This window comes from Prosopis cineraria, unplaced genomic scaffold (genome assembly GCF_029017545.1).
Source record: "Prosopis cineraria cultivar Desert tree isolate PC_DT_omini unplaced genomic scaffold, ASM2901754v1 PC11, whole genome shotgun sequence".
NCBI lineage: Eukaryota > Viridiplantae > Streptophyta > Magnoliopsida > Fabales > Fabaceae > Prosopis > Prosopis cineraria.
In genome coordinates this window covers 879,906-904,650 of record NW_026555342.1, presented here as the reverse complement: position 1 = coordinate 904,650, position 24,745 = coordinate 879,906, and the positions used below count along the sequence as shown (strand labels likewise).

The 24,745-nt window shown below is 29.5% G+C and overlaps 2 protein-coding genes across 7 annotated transcripts; both read left to right on the top strand.

Moving 5' to 3' along the window:
* Window positions 1-994: 994 nt before the first annotated feature.
* LOC129285971 (MADS-box protein JOINTLESS-like) lies at window positions 995-6,190 on the top strand. The gene is made up of 7 exons (XM_054921987.1): window positions 995-1,070; window positions 1,672-1,860; window positions 2,652-2,727; window positions 3,595-3,656; window positions 3,755-3,852; window positions 4,939-4,980; window positions 6,152-6,190. Exons 2-5 carry the CDS (start codon window positions 1,679-1,681, stop codon window positions 3,819-3,821), a joined length of 387 nt encoding a protein of 128 aa, XP_054777962.1. The 5' UTR covers window positions 995-1,070; window positions 1,672-1,678; the 3' UTR covers window positions 3,822-3,852; window positions 4,939-4,980; window positions 6,152-6,190.
* Window positions 6,191-10,887: 4,697 nt separating this feature from the next.
* On the top strand, window positions 10,888-24,055 carry LOC129285967 (MADS-box protein JOINTLESS-like). Of its 6 annotated transcripts, none has more exons than XR_008587436.1 (10): window positions 10,888-11,053; window positions 11,271-11,458; window positions 15,864-15,945; window positions 18,301-18,359; window positions 18,460-18,559; window positions 20,988-21,029; window positions 22,548-22,594; window positions 22,691-22,729; window positions 22,823-22,878; window positions 23,866-24,055. XR_008587436.1 is itself a non-coding variant. In XM_054921983.1 (10 exons), exons 2-10 carry the CDS (start codon window positions 11,277-11,279, stop codon window positions 23,879-23,881), a joined length of 615 nt encoding a protein of 204 aa, XP_054777958.1. In that variant the 5' UTR covers window positions 10,888-11,053; window positions 11,271-11,276; the 3' UTR covers window positions 23,882-24,055. The 6 variants fall into 6 exon arrangements, 2 of the variants coding, with proteins under 2 accessions (XP_054777958.1, XP_054777957.1); XR_008587433.1 differs by having other exon boundaries at window positions 22,445-22,586; XR_008587434.1 differs by having other exon boundaries at window positions 22,445-22,594.
* Window positions 24,056-24,745: the final 690 nt, after the last annotated feature.

The following is a 24,745-nucleotide window of genomic DNA, read 5'->3' as shown; positions in this document are numbered from 1 at the left end:
ATTAAAACCCCTTTAAATTATTTAAATTGATATTTTAGTCCTTCAAAATACTATAATTCTTTTAAAATCTTTAGAGACTTTTTTGTCATTAAAGAATTTATATAAAAATCCCAAGCCTCTTGATTCAAACAAAAATCCCAGGCCTCAGACAAGTTTTGTTTCAAGATTCACAACTTCTCTTTCTAAAATCATAAGAATTTAACTACAATTCATAAGTTCGTATTTAAAATTTTAATATTCTTTAAGTGTTGCAAATATCAATTGTCATTTATAAGTTTTGTTTCAAGATTCACAATTTTATTTTTAAATTCATAAAAATTCAACAATTTACAAGTTCACATTTGAAATTCTAATATTTCTCAAGTATTGTAAATATCAATTTTTATTTATAAATTTTGTTCTAAAATTCACATTTTTCTTCTTAAATTCACAAGAATTCAACAGTAATTCACAAGTTTGTATTTAAAATATTGATATTCCTCAAGTGTTACAAATATCAATTGTCATTTACAAATTTTATTATAATATTCACAACTTTTTTTTTCCTGCAAAATTGTAAGAATTCAATAACAATTCACAAATTTGCAAGTATATCTTCTAAGGTTGGGGATTTTTATTTTAATCAAATATAATTTAATCTTTTATATTAATTTTTTAATGATAGAAAAATTTTTAAAAATTTTAAAAAAATTATAACATTTTGAATGATCAAAATATTATTTACATAATAAAAAAATTTTATTATCATTTTTTCTTAAATAATTCCTTTCAAACTTCTTTCTGGTAGAAAAAAATAAAAAAACATAGACAAAATTTATGTGAGCAAAAACAAACGGACCCTTTACTTTTTCTTTTTAAGTTCTCCGACAGTGAAATGGTAGAGAACAGAATATGAAATTAAAATAGTGGCTACAGAGGAAACATCAACTTGCCCATAAAGGGGAAAAAAAGCATATATATTAATTTCTTTTAGAAAGCCATTAATGTACGAACCGCGAAAGCTGAAGAACAAGAGAGAAGAAGAAGTCTGATGCGATATTCATAACACAAGTCTCTTCAATACCTACCAGGTTGGATCCTTTATTTTCTGGAGCTTCGGTTTCACTTTCCTTCTTCTAAAATGGCTTTATTTGGAGGTTTTATTTATTTTTGGTTCTTCACCCTCAGTAACTTTTGGTTTGAGGTTCATTTCGAAACACTCGATTTTTTTTTCCTCTTTTCTCGCTTTCCATTTTTCAACTACTGGTAGCTGAGTTTCTCTTACCTAATTTGGTCGTGAAGACATTACTTCAAAGTACTCTAACCTTTGGACTGATATTGTTGAGTTGGAAATTCTTCAGTTCGATATATTGGACTTTTTTCAATTATTTCTTGTATTCTTTCAAGGTCACTAATCTTTCTATAGTTCATATTTTTAGCAACAAAAGCAACATTTTCTCACTTCTTTCCCGATTCTCATCTCTGATCTGTCCGTTCTTGGTGGGACACTTGGATTTTGTTAAGAATAGTAGTGTGAAACCCACTGGATTTACTGCATGTATAATAGCCTCTCCATTTATCAGTTCAAGTACAGTTTTACCCCCACTTTGATTCTGCTGATACATATGTATATGTAATTTTTTGACTGTATAATTTACTGTATTTAATAACCATGTGTTACGGATGAAGAAGAGGGGAGATGACGAGAAGGAAAATACAGATAAAGAAAATAGACAGTGTAACAGCAAGACAAGTGACTTTCTCAAAGAGAAGGAAAGGTCTCTTCAAGAAGGCACATGAACTCTCAACTCTCTGTGATGCTGAGATTGCTCTCTTGGTCTTCTCTTCCACTGGCAAGCTTTATGACTATGCTAGCTCAAGGTTCGTGTGTGTGTGTGTGTGTTTTATCTCTTCCTCGCACTTTCATTTTGAACACACACACACACACACACACACACGTACAGAGGGATATTTAATTGGGGGGGGGGGCGTGAGAGAGAGAGAGAGAGAGAGAGAGAGGTTTCCACAATATCATCGTGAGTGATTTAAGAATGCAATATGAAACTGTGTGAATGCTCATCATCATCATCATCATCATCATCATCATCATCATCAATGTGTGCGCGTGTGTATTTGCGCTTAGCATCTCTCACTTTGTATGATCTATAAAACTAGCTAGCTAGGAGCATATGTTTTGAATTTTATTGTATAACTTCTTAATCTGATAATACAGCAGCATTTCTCATCCGCTTGATAAGGGGCTTTTGTAATAACTCCATGATCTTCCTCGTTTAACAAATTGAATTCAAAGGGCTAGAATTATAGGTTGACCACTAGTTAGAATCTACATGATTTCTTTTTATTTATTAATTTCTAACCTTAAAGTGCAATGTTAGTGTTTTAGTATTGTTGTTTCTGTTAAGTAATAACTAAAGGGTCGACGAATGAATAAATATTTTTATAGATTTGATGAAGTAATTGAATCATGATTAGCATCCGCCCAGTTGAAGGTTCTGAGTAAAACCATTGGGATTCTGAAGAATTTCATTATTTAGTTTGACATGTATAAAACTGTGCTTAATGATATGATCTTTTGCATTAACTGATTTCAAGGAATAAAATGGATAAAGGCACTCAAATGAGTTACTGTTTTTTTTTTTTTTTGGTTTCAGTATTCAGCAGGTAATAGAAAGGTATGATCAACATTCAGCCATTCAAATACAAGGCAAACCATCTGTTGATCTGCAGGTAATCAATGATTAACATCAATCATCAATATATTTATATTTATAGAAAGTTGTTCTATTTATTAGCTGTTAACAATATACCATCTCTTATGTTTTGTACAAATAAACATATGCGGCGGCCTACCCTGTTTACTTGACTTCTTACTTTTGTTTTTCTATTTTGGATAACATACTTAACTCCTAGTTTCTCTAAATTATGACTTACGCACCCCCCCAAATGATATCTTAATTATGACTACTGAATAACTAAGTAAACACTTACCAAATGAACAATGAACCAGAGGGGAAAAAGGATCTGCTTCAGTAATGGGGGTTGGGTCCAACAGGAGGAGTTAGTCCCTCACAACTTGACGAATCTAGGTTTAAATTCTTGCCAGGAGAGGTTCACATTTAATGTCCGGCCATGCCTTGAATAGGATTACCTCCACTAGTAGGACACTTGTGAGCAATAAGGAAAAAAAAAAGGATCTAATTCTTTGGAAGAATTAAACTCACTGAAGAAATTACGTTCATTATACCTATAGTTCCCTCCCTCTTGATTCTTTATAATTTGTTGTCCATAACTTCCTTTTCTTCTCTCTCTTCCCTTGAAGATATTTCCCCTTCTAGATTGATCAGGTGCCAGGATAATAGGGTCTAATGTTATGAACAAAAGTGAAACTGAATTGCCCTACAGAAAACCCTAGGTCCTGAATTAGCTGCACAGGAGAGCTAAAAAGAGCATTTCTTTGAGGGGCAACATAATGTTGAAATCAATTTATGATAATATATGAAGTAATGGATATGAAATCATAATAGGCTAATTTTCTCAAGTCTTTTTGTATCTTTCCTTTGTTTTTTTTTTTTCTCCTTTTGAAATTTGTACAAGCTCGAAGGTGATGAGAAGGAGCTGCACAAGGTAGTAGTAGCAGAAAAGACTCGTGAATTGAGGTGGACAACTTCATACTATACATACCACGCATGAACGTTCACATGATTATTATGTTCCTAAGACACATGATGATTTGCGCTAGAAATTATTTCAACAGGCAGCTGAATGGGGAAGAGCTTCAAGGATGCACACGAAGAATTGCAGACACTAGAGGAAAGACTTGAAAGAGGCTTGTCCCGTGTTTCAAAAACAAAGGTTTCAATTTGATCCATTTTGTGCTTTGATCTTCGTCCTCTCTAAAGTTTGTCAAGTTCTAAGCAAATTTCTACCATCTCCATCCCAAAACGTTAGTCATTTTATGTCATTAAATGTTATCTTTTTAAATTTTCCCCATGAGATATTAATAGAGATATATCATTAATAAGAGAATATATTTTAATAAGGGCTATTCAAAATGTTCAAGTAACTTTTGTAAAGTTAAAGATGTTCCATTAACTAACTTTAACCAACTTTATTGGTTTGGGTAAAATTAAAATTAGAGTAACTTGCATTTTGGGAAAGGAGGAATAATACTTTGTCATACTCCATCTATTAAAAAATATAAGATATTTTTAACTAAGTTATACTTATAATGAGTTGGTTAATTATCTTTAAATTGATACTATCTTTTCATATTTATCCTTATTTAATTGGGTGGATTACTTAAAGGTTAATGGTTGAGTGATTTATTTTTTAAGAGTACTTGTGGAAAAAGACTCATTAATTACACATTGGATAACTAAAATTCCTTATATTTTTAAATATTTAACATCAGAAAAAATGCCTTGTATTTTTTGATTGTAGGGAGTATGAAATTTGTATTCTTCATTTACTTTTAGGAATTGAATGCAGAAGAAATATAATATCTTTTCATCAATCATGCATCAATATAATAGTCACTATATCTTGTTCACGAGCTAAGTTATGAGCAATATGGCTTCCTACATTTTGCCCTATGACTTCTTTTAATGTTCTTCCACAAGATTCTGTATATTTCTTTAAACCTACATTATTGCTGATGCAGAATCTACTTGATGATGTGCACATTTTCTATTTTGGAAATCTATTTTTGGTACTTATCAAACTTCTTTATATTTGTACATTTTAAAAAAAGTTAACGCCTTTACTGTGCATAAAAAATATACCTAGTTTAGTGATTATAACTGCTAGTTATCTTTCGCTGTGTGAAGAAATTGGCCTGTTTTCTTCCTTATCCTTTACCTTTATGAGTTGTGATTTTGTATAGTTATTGCATCCAAGCTCTTGAGTTGACATTTTTACTATGATTATATATTGTTTCAGGATGAAAGAATCTTAAAACAGATCAATGCACTTAAGAGAAAGGTAAATACTGCGCCAAACTTAGAATTTTAGGATATGCTATATCTATATCTACATGTGCCAAAGAATGTTAGGATCTATGAACTTCTCTTTTTATCAACTGATTATATATAAGCAATATTGATGTGTGCAGTAGCTCGTAAAATGAAATCTCATTATATAACTTATATTTCAAGAAGCAGGAAAATATTTTATGTCAATTTTATCGAAGTGTATTCAATACATTTAAGTCACTTGAAGTAGTTCCAAACATAAAATGGGTCTTTCACAGTATTGTAGAAGGAACAATAGGAGAAAACAAAACCATTGAAGAGCTTGATCAAAAACTACTTGACTTTTTTGTTTTTTGTTTTTTGACTTTGAAAAATTGAAGTAACTTGGATTGAATCTTAGTAATTGTGCATGCTGTAGCAAGGATGTTTTGTTACTTACAATCCAATCATGTATTTTAAGTCATCTTCAAAGGATTTTACCCACTGCTTGATGAAAATTTCGACTTGACTTCGAAAACTACTTAACTTTACTCCTTTAGTTTATTTATATAGTAGCAATTAACGTATGTGAAATTAGTGCGCATACGCCACTCTTTTTATAATCTTCATTTTGAATTATTAGAAACTTTTAACTAATTTATACTCTCCATTAAGTCAGTTAACGGGATTCAAAATTGCAGATTCTTTCTATATTTACTTTTATTTAATAGGTTGTCTTAATTAGAAAACCTTATTAATTACATCTTTAATTAAGGGTATTTTTGAAAAACTGTATTAATTATACCTTAAAAGATTTGTCTTGTATTTTTTAATATGATACTTCAAAAGCAAAGTCTTATAATACGAACAAAATGGAATGCACAGAAAGGGTCACTTATGAGTATTCATAGTTGAATTATCAGTTCTACGAGAATCCCTTTTTGAGTAGTATTTTCCACGAAATGGGGTAATTCTTAGAGATTTGATTCTTACTCTTCTCTTCACTTATGACACTAAAATTTGAAAATTTCCCATGATGAGAAAATTGAGATCCATATTCTGACAAACTAATGTATGTGATTTCACTAATACATAACGGATTTCAAGAAAAACTCAAGTGATGCTTTTTATGACACTGGCAATGTTCCACGTACACTCTCAGTCACCTTTGCTACTGCAATATGTTTGACTTTCATGTACAGGGAATCCAATTCATGGAAAAAAACCGAATAATGAAGCAGGTGATCACAGATTTTCAGACTCTTATCCTCTAAATTATTGCCTCTCTTTTCAGATGTTATGAATTGAAAGTCTTGTAACACAAAGATACACTTGAGATTTATATGTACAGAGCCTTGTGCATTATTTCTTGAATTTAACTTTTATTTAAGTTTTTCCAAGTTATTCCAATATTTTCTTATGCAGTATGATTTTTTTTTGAGTAATTCTTTAGTGTGATTTTAATCAATCTTGAACTCATGTGTGCGAAGTGGCTACTTAAATTTAAAGCTAAATAAATTAGTATATCAATTAGTGTGAGGGGAACAAGAATGTCATCAAAGTCATATCATTATATCAATATAAATTAATACTAACGATAAAAATAAATTTTCCAACAATAGTTAATTTGTAAAATTTTGAGAGTCATATATGTGATTTGGTAAGCCAGGGTACCTTAATGATGACTACTCTAAGCATGAAAATATTAATTGTGATATGTTATAAGGTGATAAGTGATCTCAAAGTTAGATGGGAGCGTTTCTTAACCAAGAGGAATGGACAAACAAGAGCTACATGGACTAGAGTAATGTTTTTGAGCCTTCAAGGGAATGTCCCATTTAAATTTAGATATATTTTGATCTATGTCTATTTTGATATGATAGAAAAGTTTTTAATGGAATCAAATCAGAATTAGAAGTAAAATAGATTTGAGTTTTAAAAATATGTTTGTTTTTTAGATAAATTCTGAATATAATTTTATTTGTTAAGTGTATTTAAAATGTATAAAGACTTTAATGTCCCTTTCAAAATTAAAGGAAAAAAATTCTCATTGTTGCCCTTCTCTTTGCTTGATTCATTAGAGCATTGTCAGTGACAATGATAGGAGAGAGATTAAAGGTAGTGATGAGAATTCCTTAAAATAAAGCCAATTCCATCTGATGGAAATTGGATTCAAGGCATTTGGCTAAATAGAGATTCTTGAACATTTGGGTTGATGTATACTAAACTACTCAACTTCATGATTTTGGTTCCATTTTTGTTTCTCTTCAACCAATTCTAGCTAGATGACCAAATATAACCTAATTTTCAAACATAATTTCCATAGCATTACAAAAGAGACTATCTCTCAATGTTTTTCTCTCCTATAGTTTCCCTTGTGAGAGTGGGTCGTCATCAGCCTTGCGGAGTGTGCTCTACCAAGGCTTCCCCCTGTCCTTCCTTGTCGGAGGGCTCTCCACGTGATAGCGACATGATTGAGAAATCTCTTTTCTTAACTCATGTCAGGTGAGAGCAAGTGGAAGATTTAGTGTTTTAGGTTGGGTGTGTGTGTAGGTCTAGGTGCATGCATGGAGGAAATAGACAGATTAAAGGTGGGAGGCAACCATCATATTGGGAACTAATTGTTCGTTAAGGTTGGGCCACAAGTGGGTAGAGTATGGAGATACTCTATTTGCATGGAAATGGTGGATGATTATCTTTGTTGGGTGCCGTTTGATTTTGTATTAGTTAGATTGGATTTGAAGATTAGGAAAAATAGGTTCATGACAATAATGGAGGTGTTGGTGCTTGAATTTCAAGGTACGATGATTGATGTTAGATGCAAGTTGATTAGTCAAAAGTCTTATGGATAGAGGATATGGGATTGAATGTACTGAGGTTAATGTTTTAATTAATTCATAGTTTTGAATCCTATTCTTTATTGTATAATTCTTTTTCTCATATTTACTTTACAGTCTATACTTGCTTGATATGAAATTGTTGGATAGACTTGCATGACTATTTTTGGTTAATGTTCTCCTATACGTTAGAAGCTACTCTTGATATATGGCAACAAGCCTTGTCCCACTAAGTGGAGAGAAATTACATACTCTTGACATAAAGGGGATTTTCACAATCTAGGGTACTAAACAGAGAACACAGATATGTCCCATATATACTAAACCCTTTTATTATTCTATCTTATTCCATCCCTTAGAGCTAGAATTAGTCAAAATTTGAACTCAAAACTAAGTGATTGGCAACTACTTTTTATTCTATTGAAGAATGTAGAACTAGGAATAAAATAAGAATAGGGATTCATGTTGAGCCATCCTTCTTAGCCTCACGGCATCAATTGAATCGGCAGACACAAAGACGAAGACAAAGACAAGCTAAGATGTAAAGTAGTAGAATGGAAAAGGACGGTAGCCCACCTAAGAAAGCACATAGAGTAAGGTTGGCTCTATCCATGAGAGGAAAACTATATGGTCATGGCTTTCCTTTTAGATAGATTGTCAACCAATTTACCCATACCTCTATTATTGCAAGGGTGAAATCCAATCCATTACATTAGGATTGAAACATGAGAACCTCGAGAACCAAAGATAGAGGAAGATATAAGCAATATAACATATTGAAATATGAATAGGAAACTACATTTAAAGAGAAGAGAGAAGGCCAGGCCAAAATGATATTGCCATTCCTCAATTAGAGCTAAAAAGGGAAAGGAGTGAAATAAAATAAATAGGATAGGCAAAACCTTGAAATAAATCCAACCTTATGAAATAAACCAAAAGAGCAATAATCGGTTAAGCACTTTTGATTTAAGCAATAGTAGGGTGTGCTAATCCCCAACCTAAGGAAGTGTCAACAAAGGGAGAAGTCTTCTCTTTCATAGAAAGAGAGGAGATCCACCTTTTAGACTTGGGGGAAGTAGAATTCCTAATGCGGGTACAAAGGGTCATCCAAAAGCGCTGAAAGGGCTGGAGGTAGGAGGCAGTCTTCCCTTTTAAAAAGATAAGGTGCATCAGAAAGGATCTAATTGGAACTTATTCTCTTAATTGTAGCATGTGTGAGAATGAACTCTATTTCAGCTCGATCTAAGTAGTTGCGTTTATCTAGTATTATTAGAGGATTGCTTTATTATGCTTGAGGTGGGTTCTATTTTTAAGTTGGAGGTGTTATAAGTTTGACAGAGTTTTTAGATTTGCAATAAAGTTTTATGACTCTTTGATTATTCAAATTATATCAGATTCTCTGAATTCATATTGGATGGCTAATGGTTGGGTCAAGAACTAGAATCAATGTAGAGAGTTCGTATAGCAGACTGATGGAATCTTCAAATGAGAGGCTACGTGAAAGAGGTGATTTGGTGGAATATTCTTTGTTCAAATATGTGTTGCTTGCTTTAGACTTTATTTTGAATTGCTGTTTTGAGAATAGTCTTGTAGAGGTCTTGATTCATTCTAATTTATCTTTCACTTGTTCATATTGTTAAAGAAGAAATTTCTTGATTGGAGTTGTGTAATTCTAGTGGAGGAATTTATTAATCTTGAAAAAATTCTCGGCTAACTCTCATTGCTTCAAGTGAATTTTAGTACTTTATAATTGAATTATTGTTTAATATGCTTGACCTATATTTAGAAAACAGTATGGAAAAGATTGTGCGTTACAACCCCTTCTCCCTTAGTAAATATCCTTGCTAATGGCTTGTTTATGCAGGATTAGGATGTCACAAAATTTTTGTCAAAATTATTTAGTTTTCACTTGCAAAAAATGCTAACTTAATTCTCAGCCCCCACTATTATGTAATTTTGCATTTTGGTCCCCTCACAGCATCTATGGCTGGGAATTCCTATCTATGTTTTCTTTGTTCCTTCAGTCCTTTAGCTCTGCTGTTGCCAGCTACGCTTTTTTTTTTTTTAATACTATTTTTTCTTTTGTACTGCTACTTTCTGTTTTTGAATATTGGGGGGTGAAAAAAATCCATTGCATTAAAATCATTTTTTTCTTAAAATTCAACTTGCAAATGATCAGTCCTATCCAAGTTCAATTTCACCCAACTCTAAACTGAACTAAACAAACATCCGTACACTACAACGCAGTTGCGTGTGTGGATTAATTTGAATTTGAATTTGAATTTAAAATTCCGTGCAAAATGGATTGAAAGCAAAAATTAGTACGACGGAACGTGTACGACGTGATTAATATAGTGTTTGACATAGTTATGGCGGCAGAGACTATCCTGTTTAGGCCCATCAAGAGTACATGTTACCACATTGCTAATTATTCATTTTTTATTGAAATATGTAGTTTATTTATAATTCGAAAAAGAAAAATATAATTAAACTTACCCCCATAAAAGGCAAAACCCAATCGCTTTAATTGCACGCACCACTGATTGCCAGCCGTGTGGGGACCACATGTAACTATCTATAATAACGCCACCTGGGCCATCACATCTGAATAGTACAGGAAAACACCAAACTCATGATACACGTGGACACACACACAAATATAAAATGATACTTTCTTCATTTTTTTTAACGTATTTCTATTCATTTTATAAATACTAATATAATAAAAATATAACAAATAAAAATAAGTAAAATTTTAATATAATTTTTAAATAAAAGATATAAATAAAAATATATATAATATCATTTTTAATCTTTTTTCTTTTATTTTTTAATAATAGTTTAAAAATTTTAATTTAAAATAAAATAATTCGTGTTTTCAGAAAGCGATTAACATACAAAACTGAGAGTATCATAGTATAATTTATTTTAAGCCAATCGCATGTAAGGCCGGGATTTCTCTTGTATTGATTGGCTATCTAAAAGGCAATGCCTGTGCCCATATAAAGCTGCAATTAATGAAATTAATTTACTCAAAAGGAAAATATAAAAGTGAAGATAAGGTACCAAGGTTTAAAATAAAAAAAAATAATACAGGCAAAGCCTGTCTGCCGTCTCCTCCAGGACCAAGTTTCCTCAATCTCACCAAGAAGTTCCGTTTGCTCTCCTCTCCAAGACTCTCTCTCTCTCTCTCTCTCTCTCTCTCTCTCTCTCGATCTCGATCTCGATCTCGATCTCGACACAGTCAGCCCATTGCGGAATATTCTGGTAAGAACTAAGAACTTTTCCACCATTTCATATTTATGTTCTCTTTCCTTTCATAGATCTGCAGTTATATCCTGCGTCTCTCTCTCTCTATATGATTATCTGTCTCGTTTTACACCCAGAGCATAATATTCTGCATAATTATTCTTTTTATGAGACTGGATTATTTTGTAGATTTCCCTAATTTCTATAATTTTGATTTGAATCTGTGTGTGTTTAGTTTGAAATGACGAGAAGAAAGATAGCAATAGAGAAAATAGAGAACGTAGCAGCGAGGCAAGTGGCTTTCTCAAAGAGGAGGAAAGGTCTGTTCAAGAAGGCCGTGGAGCTCTCTACTCTCTGTGACGCTGAGATTGCACTCTTCGTGTTTTCTGCTTCTGGCAAACTCTTTGATTACTCTAGTACAAGGTATCCTCTCTCTCTCTCTCTCTCTCTCATTTTCTCGAGATTTGAGAACCACTTAATAGGCCAAATAATTCAGATCCAAATTGCTTCCATTGTACTTTTTCTCACGGTAAGAGGAAAAACCTGAACCGTATATATACATATATATGCTGATAAAAAAAGGTGTGATATCGTCCATACGTTTATTGGGTCTTTATCCATGTGTGTCCATACTCAGTAATTTAGGTGGATCAGAATATTAGACTCAATCTAAATTAGATTTATTTTTACAAAGAGCTTCAGGAGAGTTAGTCTTTTAAAAGCACTCTTTTATATAAATATTTTTTTATTTTACTCTTTTAAAGTTTTTTTTAAAAGAACGTAGTCCTTTAAAAAAATGCTCCTAAAATATATAAATATTTTTAAATTTATTTATTTTACTTATTCGGAGCGCTTTTTAAAAGAGTACTTTAAAAGAGTTAATTCTTCAAAAATATTCTTTTAAAAGAGCGCTTCTAAAGGATATCAATATTTTTTTTAATTTTTTTATTTTACTCTTTTGAAGCGCTATTTAAAAGAACACTCTGAAAGAATTAGTTCTTTAGGAGCGCTCTTTGAGGATATCAATATTTTTTAATTTTTTACTCTTTTAGAGTGCTTTTTAAAATAGCGCTATGAAAAGCCTAATATACAAAAGCACTTTTTTAAGGAAGCACTCCAATATATTTTGCCTCACTTTTTCAAAGCGCTTTTTTGATTAAGCGCTTTTAAAGACACACTCTAAAATATGTATTTTGTAGTAGTGTAGAAAGTTCATATAACCAAGTTTAACCTTAACTTTTTTCAATGGGCAAAATTATCAACTTTATATACATATAGAGTTGAAAATTTCAACAGATTAGCTTATTTGAGTTGGGTTCAATTTGGATCGAGTTTATTTAAATCGAGCTTAAGGTATCATACTTTCTTAAAAAAGTCTATATAATCAAGTTTGACTTTAATTTTTTTTAAGTGAATTTGAGTTTGGCTCAAATTACTGTGTGGGTGTATCTTAGAATTATTAATTTCATCATGATTGCTTGTCTTGCTTACAAATTCAACTTCTTATATATGCAATGTCTTGACGTTAATTACTGCTACATAAATTCTGAAGTGGATATAGAGTTTGAGCATGGACATGTCAGCTTAACTTACATTAGTCTTTGAACATGCTATGGAATTTGTTGAATGTTTATGTAAAATCATGTGTAGTATCCACTTCTAAAGATTCAAATCCTGCAAAATAATGGTTAGAAATTAATGAAAATATCATATATTCTCTTCATTAAAAAATGTAAAGCATTTTTAGCTTTTTAAGGTATAATTATTGTCTTTTTTTTAAGTGTCCTTATTAATAAATGACTTTATATTTATTGTAATGGTATTTAGTAGGAATAAATATAAAAAAATAAGGTTAATTTAGAAGTAAGTGACTAATTTATTGGAGGGCAAAATTTGGTTTAAAAATATCTTATATTTTTAAATGGAGAGAGTATATCATATACATATGTTGGATGTCTGTAGAAACAATGAATTTCATAAACGTATTTAAGCGATCCATAGGTTTTTATTTATTCCAATATGTTATCTGTCTTTTGTAGATATATGAAGTTTTTCCAAATTTGTGAAAGATTACACTATTTATAAGTCATAAATAATGTTATTTATTAGTTATGAATAATATTGTTTGTCTTAGATTCTATAAAAAAAACAAGGTCTCAAACCTACTATTCAAGCTGCACTAGCACTGCATTTCCTCTCTATATCACTTGAGAGATATAGGCTGCATCTATCTTTTTCACATTGTTCGATCTTAATATTTTTATTTTACTTTTTATTTAAAGTTACTTTTCAATTATTCTGTTAGAAAATTGTGTTTATTTGTACTTTATTTTCTTCAAAATTAAAAATATTAAAAGATCAGAACATTTGAATCGTCTATTTTAATTAACTTAAACTTCCTAAACAATAAAGTACAAATCTGGCAAGCCTTTAATATATTAGAGGCAGATCCAAACTTAATTTTTGGTTCATGATTTCTTTTTGTTGATTAACTAGATTAAAACATTCCAAAGAGGTTATAAAAACATGCTACTAGAACAGACAGGTCATTCTTGTTTTGAAGATACCTAAAATTTTCTAAGGCTATATATTAGCTTATATTAAAAAAATATTGATGTTTGTATGTTATACCTCTTGATGTTTCTCTTATTGTCATCATATATTGATCTTAACTGATTATTGTGCAATGCTTGGCTCATTTATTAAATGAGTTGAATGATTTAATGTTCATCGTGTTGATGGAGTCCAAAATATGATGATCAAACTGATCTTTTGGCTGTTTACGAATTAAGATAAATTAAATATTTAAATGATATTATTTATATTTGAATGAGCCTATGTATGCTGGATTAAGATTCAATTTAGATGAATTATATTACACATTATCACGTATTTATCTCTAAGTAAAACATCTCTCTGTAACGTTTGGCGAAGCCATTTGGAAGAAATTGGTGCATAGATATATGACTAATTGCATATACAAGCATAAATGAATTCTTTATTCAAATTCACCCAATTAAATTTGGCTTCCATTTAAATTTACATTTGATGAACAATTTTAATTGATCAAATAAAAATTTATAAAATTTAGTATAAATCATATTTATCCCATATAATTTGGCTAAAAATAGTTTTCCACCTATAGTATATTATTTGGCAACAAACATGACGTCATTTAATTAAGAGTTGGTGAATGAGAGTAAGAGATTGCTAATCTTTTCTTGTTACCATATCCATAGCCTCCCTTTGTGCAGTACTTAAGTAAGCCTTATTTTAGGGAAAAATTAAAAATAATTGTTTTTTCAGCTTATTTACAAGTCAAAATTCAATATTTACATGTCAAAATTTACTATTTATTTCAAGTATAGTTGGGACCTATAAATAATTAATTTTTTTAAAATGATATATTGTTGATAAATACATGATTAATATTAATTATTCTTGGCTATTCTTTGTTTTAATTAATTTTAAATTAATTTTTTAAAATTTTTAAATAATTCATACCAATTTTTAAGGGAACCAATTTGGTTTCCAACCAATTTTTCTAGCTTTTGACCGATTTTTTTAGGTCATTGACCGATTCTCTTATGGTTGGTTTTGAAGAGTCAATCGAAACAGACCAAGAGTCGGTTTTCAGTTTAACCGGCCGATGTGGTTCAGTTTTTAGAACACTAAATTTTACACAAGCATGCCAAGTTCCATAATTAGTATCTTTGGTAAATCAAGGAAATTAGACAATGACATGCATGGCGCGGCATATTTCTTTTTATAACAAACATGGTTGAGGTCTTGTACCACTAGATTGGAGCAATGTTGAACCTCTTAGCTATTGGTGGACAAAGAATGGAGACAGATTAGTGCAGAAATATAAGGAAAATTCAATTAAAATCACTCTAATTTTTATCTTGAGATATAATAATGTGAAACCAATTTCTAATTAAACAATTGAGTAGGTTGTCTCTTATCATTCAATATATCTTCCAATCATATTCTTTCATTTGATAACTTTTCCATTTGAGACCAACACACCATACTTGACTTAGTAAATTTACTTATAACCAACAAGATAGAGCCACAACATTAACTCATTAAGGCCATGTTTGGTTGAAATGAAGAAGTCTCAAAAAATGGAGGAGAGAGATTATAAAATTCGTCTTAGTGTGTTTGGTAGGTCATAATATATAGCTCTTTGGAAAGCTCAGCTCTCTCAAACATGGGAAGGAGCTTTTCATTAAGATAACTTAAAACTTTCCATTATGCCAAACATGACTTAATTTTAGTTGTGTGTGCATAAAATTGAAGTACACTATTTAGCTATAATTCATTTTTTGTTTCCTGAATTATCATTTCAACTTGTTCAACCAATTGTAAAAGTTTAATTATACACAAAACTAGATTCAAATTTCAAAACTCACCAAGAGTAAGTAATGATATATGCAAATACTTTCTCCTTTCAAAATATTATATATGTCGTTTGAGGTGGTTCGGACATGTACAAAGAAGACCACGGGAATAACCTGTGGGAAGAGTGAAATAAATGACTTTGAGTCCTGTCAAAAAGGTAGAAGAAGATTGAAGAGAATATTTTTAGAAGTTGTTAAGCGAGACTTTTTAATTAACAATATTCATAAAAACTTAATAAATGATAGAGAATAATGACATCATATAATCCATGTAGCTGACCCCACCTAATGGGATAAGGCTTATTGTTGTTGTTCTCAAAATGTGTACTTGCCTTTGCACTAAATAAATATTATTTAAGGTACCATAATATAGTAAACATAATAATATAATACAAACTAATTTGCAACATTTTTGTTGTTTAAAGCATGAGGCAGGTTATTGAAAGGAGAAACTTGTACTCGGATGTGATCCTTGCCAAGTCATGCCAACCATCCCAAGAGGTGCAGGTATAAAATAATTATTTGGAAAAACATAATTATTGGTTCAATAGTTTAAATTTATTTTATTTTTAGTCTCTATAATTTTATTTCAATGTTTTAAGTTCTTATAGGGATTAAAACTACTAAAAAATATTGAAACTATAGAGACCTGAGCGACAAACATCATCTAATCTTGTTGAAAATATAGGAACTGAAAACTATAAGAACTAAAAGCAAAATATAATAAAATTATGGGGATCAATAATTATATTTTTTTAATTATTTTATAAACATAATTGAATTCTTAGAGTACATTAAAAAAGTAATTATTTTATTCTAAGGTATGATAGACTATATACTATACTATAAAAATGCTTAGAGTACACTAAAATGTAAGTTTTTGAATTTGAAAATGTATTTAAATTTACTATCTGAATTATTGTTTGGATTGAACAAGTGAGTCACTGAAAATATTCCTCTAGTTCTGAGTTAATTTTTGGTTAAATGCCTTGTGGATACTCTCCAAAGCAAACAAATGAAGTTTAGACACATTTACCATTTTCTTGCTCTAATATGATGTTATGAGTTACCCAGGCAGATTTCGTTGCCTTGGAAGTGGAAAATGTTTTTGGGCATTAACTTGTTTATTTCGAAATTTTATTATTTTTGTCTAAATATAATATTTACAATTTCAGATATTATTGCCTTATTTGGTTAGATAAAACAAAAGATACTTATTTTCATCAAAAAAAAATTGAATAAAACTTAGGTTAAGTTCCTAATAACGATTAGGTCCATTTATTCAATTCAAGAATTTATACATTTACTATTTTTTTCCCCTTTAGGAGCTAAGTGATGATGTGGAAAAAATAAAACATGTGGCACAATTTGATTGGATAAATGAACCTGATGGTTATAAAGGAACTTGACCTAATTAAGTTTGTCTTAAAAAACTAAGATGGATACAATATTATAATTCATGGTAATCATCTTCGATCTTCGTTCTTTAAAAAAAATTAAACATAAAAGAAATTTCTCATGTACCAAATCATTTTATACTTTATTCTTTTTGTTTCAAACTATAACTAACACACTATAAAAAAATAGCTGATTATTCCATTGCTATTTAGTAAAAAGTTTGTTACAAAATGGTTAGCAATATAATTAGCGACAAAATATTTTTATAGGTAAAAATATCATTATTAATTCATTAACAATGAAATTTGCAATTTCATCACTAATTAGTAGTGGAATTAGTGATGAAATTGTATTCTATCACTAATTAGTGATTGAAAATTTTTTGTCACTAAATAAGAATAAATTGTTTTAAATCCGTTGCAAATTGTTTAAAGGATTTATTCCATTGATAATTTTTAGGCTAATTAAAATATTATTGCCACATTACCTAGTGGACCTGTGCCACTTCAACACCACCTCACCGGCGCCTCACCACCATGTTATTTGTCACTATTATGTCAAATATTATTACTTTAAGTTATGTCTTGACTAAGCTCAAATTCACAACCTCCCACTCACAATGTTTTTGTGTCCACCTTATTGTTAGTTAAGCTAAATGAATCTTTAGTCTTAATTGATAAATTAAATATATAATTTTTAATCACACACATATATATATTAATAAATATATTATTTAAATTTACTTTTTTTTAACATTATATTTATTAATATGGTAAAATTAATTTATATATAATACTTATGTCTATTATATTTTATTTTAAAAAAATTATTTTCAATAATAAATTTAATATTAAATTTAAAAATATTATACTGTCATTATATATTTTATTATAATTTGTATCTATATAATATATAATTTTTTAAATTTTTAAATTTTTTATTAATATCTTTTATTTTATTTTTATTTTTAAATAAGAATAATTAAGTATACAATTTCTATTATTATTAATGTAAAGTTTGTAAATTATTTATTTAATATAGCATAATAATAAATTATTAAATAAATCATATATAATATATATTATAAAAAATTAAATTAAATTAAATTAATTTGTGATAGAATTGGCAATGAAATTATGACAGAAAGCTTTGTGATTAAATTTTTGTCGCATATTTTGTCACTAAATTAAAATAAGATGTCCTAACAATTTGCACTGGAATATTTTGTAAGTAAATTTTATAGATAAATTATTTTTAGATAAGCGACGAAATGATGACAGAATTTTTGCAATAGAACATTCCACTGCTAAATTTTATTAATTATGTAGTGATGAATTTCATTGCTAATTCACTATTTTTTTGTAGTGATGAATAGGGCCTTTAAATTACATATTGGTTTCTAGAAATTTTGAGATACACAATAGATAGTAGTTCTTTTATTTTTTTTTTTGGGTAATTGTACAGGTTGAAGGTGAATATTTCAAGGTAAACAAGGAACTAAGAGATAAGACTCTCGAAGTGAGGTATTAATTAATTTATATGCTGTTAGATATTTTTTATAATCAGAGATGCTATAATTTGTTTATTGTTGATTCAAATATGTTGTTCTACATCTAATTAAAGACGGCTCAATGGAGAAGAACTGCAAGACTTGTCCTTAAAAGACCTAAGAAAACTAGAAGATTTACTCAGCACAAGCTTGCATCGAATTTCAAAAGCAAAGGTTTGTCTTTTTCCCTTTTTCAGAGCACCATTTTGATTTAATTTGTATGGTTTAGATTATCACCATTTGATCTCTCCGCTTTTTAGTTTTTCAATGTAGCAACATAGAATATGAGAAATAAATGACGTAAAAATTATATATGGTGAAGATCTCAATTGGCTAAATTGAATATTGAATTTTCAATATAAAGGAGGGATTAGATCGCGTGGAACTATAAGAGAGAAGAAGTTAAGGCTAGTGATGTAGAGAACTTGCTCCATTTCTCTTGGTTTTTTTTTTGTTTTTTTGTTTTTTACACTTCTTTGCCTCCTATCAAAGCTATCGTTGCTTCTTCTCTTCTTTCTTCTAAGCGGAAAAGGAATTAGAAAACTAGGGTTTATAGTGGGCAGGGCTTGCTTTGTGAAATGATTAATATATTAATATATATACTTTATGAAATCGTTAGTATATTAAAAATTTAAAATTAAATATCTTTTCTAAAAGGAATTATTCAGACACATGAGGATAACCATATATGGGTAATTTAATCTCTTGTAAATATCATTTGCCCTTTTGGTCTATGCTGATGTTGAGTGGCCCTTTTCTACCAAAACTTCTGATATTATACGTTTTTGCTACTATTTTCCCTTAACTTTGCTTGATTCTGATTAAACCATAAAACTGTAGAATTCTTTACATGTTGATTTTTATGAATTTTCATGGTAGTCCCTTTGGAATTTTGCGATGTTACATAAGCATCCTCTTTTCTAACTCACTATTTAAAAAGCGAATTTCTTGTGCCAAAAAAAGAAGCAAACTTTGCATGAAATCATCAAAACTCTCAGTTTGTTTAAGTTGAAAAACTATGGGAAAAGTCTCCTCAAAATCCACACCTTGTTCTAAGTATCCTCTAGAAACAAAGTGAGCTTTGTGCTCTTAATTTCTTCCATTAGTGTTATACTTCATCATTTGGAATGCCCAATGGAGCCCTTTAACATTTTTGGCCTTCAAGAACATCATCCAACTCCCATGTTGGCTTTTTGAATGTCTTGCATCTCTATCATATCACCTTGTGATGATCCCAATTTTTCTATTGCTTCTTCAAAAGAAGTTGGGTTAGAGACATACACAACAAAACCACAAAAGCATAGAAAACTATAAGAAAAGGAACATTTAATTTGTTCACCTGAAATGCCCTCTTTGTACTCGTTTCTTGGGGTTTATTATATTTAGCCTACTTTCGTGGGCTAACAAAGCACCCATTGATTTATCAGTAGAAATAACATGTAAATTATGAAATAGCATGTAGGTTCCTTACAGTTGTGATTCATTTGGCTTAAAGCTAAGACACAATAACAAAAAACAGTAAAAGTAGGTAGAGTAAATCAAATAATGAGATTTATCTTGGTTTGTTAGTCTTACTGCCATGTCTGCTAAAGAATACTACTAGAGAGATGAGAGATTAATTTTTCCTACTAAAAAAAACATGATTAAAAATGATGGTTTTTCTTATGCTCACTAGGTAGCAACTTGCAATTTTCAACTATCATAAAACTTATGAACTCAAATGAAGGTTTATCTTGTGCTCATCAACAATGCATGGTTTCCTAACTCACCTCCAACCACAGGATCTAGCTTACCCTAATATGATACAATGTGATTATGTGAATACCATAAGTGTATAGGTTACATTAATAATAAAGTGATGAGTGCAATATCGTTCCTGCATGAGAACTCGGTATGTTCAAATAACAATGTTGAGCATTAACTTAACACATTCATTTTTAATTTGCACAAGATATATACAACTAATTGATTGTATGTTCAAAGTTAACACAACCACTACGGTTAAGGGCAACTGAGAGTTAATAATTCGCTCATGGTTTTCACTTACTCTTTTGAAAACTCAATTTCTTGTCACTATGTACCAACTCTTGTCAATTACTGTCTCTAGTCTTTTTTTAGCCATCTCACAAGGATTTTTTTTAAAAGAATCTAAAATATGAAATAATCTAGCCAAATAGTATCATTATCATTTTAAAGCTCTTTGATTCTTAAAAATACTGAAATTAAATGTTTGAAAATTTTCTAGATGTAATAATTAAAATTTAACTTTTGGCACTCCAAATCAAACCCTAAAACCTTCAAAGGACAATATATAATATAAAATTAGAGCAGATTGATATTTTTTGCTATTCATTACAACATTGTCTCTACCTTTTTCATGCATTCCTATTCCATTTATTCTTGGTTTGGATGGAGGAAAAAAAAAATAGAGATGAGGGAATAAAAAATTATTATTTTTAAAAGTTTTACTTCCTAGTATTCTCTTCTATCTATTTTCCTCCCACTTTTAAACTTCCCTCTATCCAAACCAAGCAAGCAATTTATGGAATTATGTGTACGGCATGGTAATAATTAAAACTGAAATTAATTCTATGCATTTCAGGTTGAAGTATATGAGCAGGAGATCAATATTCTTCAAAAAAAGGTTAGAAGTAATGTTTATTTGGCAGAATTAAAGCATCCTATGCATTTTGTCTTTTCCCCTCTATTGTAATAAGAAATTATTGATAATCTCTAGGGTTAGTGTTAAGAAATTTTAATTTTTCTAGTATTTGCTAACATATAAGATATTTAAATTAACTTTTTTTGGCAAATATATATATATATATATTAAAGAAAATTAAGGACCAAAAATATGAAATATATGTATTATATAATTGTCATAGATAGAGAATAATTATCTGACCAAAAATATGAAATATATGTATTATATAATTGTCATAGATAGAGAATAATTATCTTTTCATATAAGTCTTCTATAAATCTTATATATATATATATATATATATGTATGTATGTATGTATGTATGTATGTATTTATCAAACTCCTCACCCCTCGAACAAAAACATAAACCACCAGCTACTCCTTCTATACTTTTTATCTTTCATCTAAAGTTTTTCTTGATACTTTAATCAGGTTTTATTTTTAGTCTTTATAATATATTTTTATGGTTTTTCATCACTAAGTCATCTAATGGGTTTAACGACATTAAGTCTATCTCAGTAAAAAGTAACGCCATTTTGACTATTGCATGGTCCTTATTAGTAGCGTAATATCTAAGGCACTCCCTTCATTTACTTCATGATTTAACGATGTTAAGTCTATATCGAAAAAAGAAGAAGAAGAAAAAAAATCATTTCTTTGACCATTCAAATAAGCCCTTGTTTAATAAAGATTGCAAATATCACAAATCACATGTTCCAAGATACAAAAATTCAAACTTCATAAACTCACATATAAAACTAAGACTCTCATGCATTTTTCTAAATACACAAAGTCAACGCTTTAAATATGCACAAAAACTACACATTGGACATCTAATCAAGTATAATTAGATCTAAAATACAAGATACTTTAATAAAAAAATAAAATTTTATTAATTATACTTGTTCCAGTACTACCCTTTCCTCCTTATTATAAATAAATAAATGTATATATATATATATATATATGTATGTATGTATATCTATTCAATGTCTCACAAATAAGGTTAGATTAAATGAGATGTATTTTTGAAATTTTATTTATTTTTTAAAAAATAAAATTGTAAAGTATATTTAATAAATTTTATTAGTATGTGTAATTTTGTCAAAATCTATCTTATAAATTGAGACGAAAAGAGTATTAATGACAAAATGGGAGCAGGGTAGTACATCTCTTAATACCACTGTTTCTTCTAACCTATCATCTTTCTCTTCAATTAATCTTATTTCTCATTCTCTTTCATATGACGAGGGGATTGAATGAGGGCATTTCAATCAACATATAGTAATATTTTAAAAAGATTTCTTAATCTTTGTGTATAACATTAAGTAACAATAGATATGAAATGGTTGTAGGAATATTTTATTCAATGGAACAACCTGGGCTTAGTACGTTGTGAGTCTTCATTCATGTCTCTGTTTTGTTTTGATAATGTGTTTCATTTTGATGTCAATAAAGGAAGCCGAACTCACAGAAGAAAACCAGAGACTAATTAAGGTGGTCAGGTTCTTGTCATTAATTCTCTCATTAATTTCTTATTAATGTGTCTTCATAGTGATAATGTCTCATTTTTCATGTTTTTAAACTTAATTCCAATTCAGGAAATCAAATCCATGGAAGAAAACGAGACATTAGATCAGGTACTTAGGTTTTAGATTCTTATGTTTCTCGTTTTCTTCAGTTCTTATATGGAAATTGTATCAAACTGGGAAATAAAATTGTGTTGATAATAGGCCCAATGGTTTGAGCATGAACAAGGCCAGGCATTAGACAGTTCTTTCACAATGAGGTAAGTTACCATAACCTCCTTTGTGAGAGCTGTGTTTTATTACTTACTTTTTTTTTATGGACATGATTGTAAGCCGAGTTTCCAGTTATTGTAGATTAATTATTTTAATCTAGATAATATAATTTTTAGTCTATAAATTTTCTATCAATTATTAATTTAGTCCTTTAATATAATTTTAACCCACTACAATTCAATCCTTGCAATTTATTGAGCTAAAGAATTATAGAGATTAAGTTGTATCGAATCAAAAATTATAATGATTGGATTGTTCCAAGTTAAGAAATTTGTGACTGATTAGAGTCAAGCAATTATAATGACATAGCCATCCCAATTCAAGAAACTAAAAGGATTGAGTTTTTTAAGTCCAAGTTCAAGAATTGAATCAATAATTGAGAACAAATTCAAGGACCAAAAGTTAAATTTTCTCATTTCAGCTCCTCAAAAACATGTATTATTTGATAGTGTATTGTATAAAAATTGTCTTGGATACTAAAAAGCACTTAGTTCAATTAGTTAAGAGAGTTGAATTAATTTATCCTAAGGTCAAGTTCAAGTCTAGGATATGCAATCTCGTAAATAAATATGTCAAAAACATCCATATTCCTTAAGGTACCTATAACCTACCATTAGTAACAACAGTATCACACAGCAAGGATTTGGATTAGTCTAGACAAGTGGTAGTAATATCCCAAGTTTTCTATGATATTGGCTGAGGGAATGAAAATATACTGGCCTGGAGCTCAAGCTAAACATCACTTTTTACAACTTTTGAATAACTCTTACACTTACACATCTAAAAATTTGATACGATTTTGTTAACCTCATATTAATATAGTTGTACATGACAATGAACTTTTTGATGTTATGCCCTTGTGTCTTACATGAATATGATTTGTGATTCATATAGGTGAGTTTATCTATACTTAAACACTAAACAATTAGGATTATCACTTTTTATTAATTATCATTTTATTTATTGAATGGCAGGTTACTCTTTCCCTGAATCAAATTAAAGCCTCTAAAGGAAGAAGAGCAATGCCAGAACTTTTTAAAAAAAAATTATGCACTGAAAACTGAAGTACAGTGCTTGATTAATTATGAATAATGGCCAATAATGTTATATATATGTGGATAGCTCTGTTTCAACTTAATTAGTTATTCTAGATTCGTAAGGTTGGAGGACAAACTAGCTTAATTAAAGCCTCTAAAGGAAGAAGAGCAATGCCAGAACTTTTTAAAAAAATTATGCACTGAAAACTGAAGTACAGTGCTTGATTAATTATGATAATGGCCAATAATGTTATATATATGTGGATAGCTCTGTTTCAACTTAATTAGTTATTCTAGATTCGTAAGGTTGGAGGACAAACTAGCTTGTTCAGTTGAACTATGCTATTTTGCATTATTCATGAAGAAAATAAAAGTTCAAGGAAAATGTGTTGAGATGGCATGAATTTTCAAAGATTTTTTTTTTTTTGGGTAAAGCTTTATAAAGGCTAATAGGTACTAAAGTGGGAAAGATTACCTCATGACAATAATAGAAAGATTATTTTATCAAAAGTTTAATTTGATCTATGTCATGCCCCAAAAGTAGAGGGTGACTGGCACATTTGTGATCCATTTTGCACATTCCGATAAGCCTAAAAATAAAAATTTATTTCTTCTTTCAAAAATAGAATCAAATAGTATGAAAGTTCTTACAATTCTGATACTAATTGTCATAAAAAAGTTTTAATATTTTTGTAGAAATTTTGACAAAACCTCCCTTATAAATAGGGTCTCCCAAAAATTATACAATAAAATTTTCACAGAATACAGTATTAGTTAGGAGCTAGCTCCTTCTAACCAACAAACAGTACAAATATCA

Excerpts from the sequence above, each read along its gene's own strand:
- LOC129285971 (XM_054921987.1), top strand. The coding sequence starts at position 1,679 with ATGACGAGAAGGAAAATACAGATAAAGAAAATAGACAGTGTAACAGCA. Across the intron at positions 2,728-3,594 it reads AACCATCTGTTGATCTGCAG|CTCGAAGGTGATGAGAAGGA; the intron begins GTAATCAATGAT and ends AATTTGTACAAG. Across the intron at positions 3,657-3,754 it reads GAAAAGACTCGTGAATTGAG|GCAGCTGAATGGGGAAGAGC; the intron begins GTGGACAACTTC and ends TTATTTCAACAG.
- LOC129285967 (XM_054921982.1), top strand. The coding sequence starts at position 11,277 with ATGACGAGAAGAAAGATAGCAATAGAGAAAATAGAGAACGTAGCAGCG. Across the intron at positions 15,946-18,300 it reads AACCATCCCAAGAGGTGCAG|GTTGAAGGTGAATATTTCAA; the intron begins GTATAAAATAAT and ends GTAATTGTACAG. Across the intron at positions 22,730-22,822 it reads AAAACGAGACATTAGATCAG|GCCCAATGGTTTGAGCATGA; the intron begins GTACTTAGGTTT and ends TGTTGATAATAG.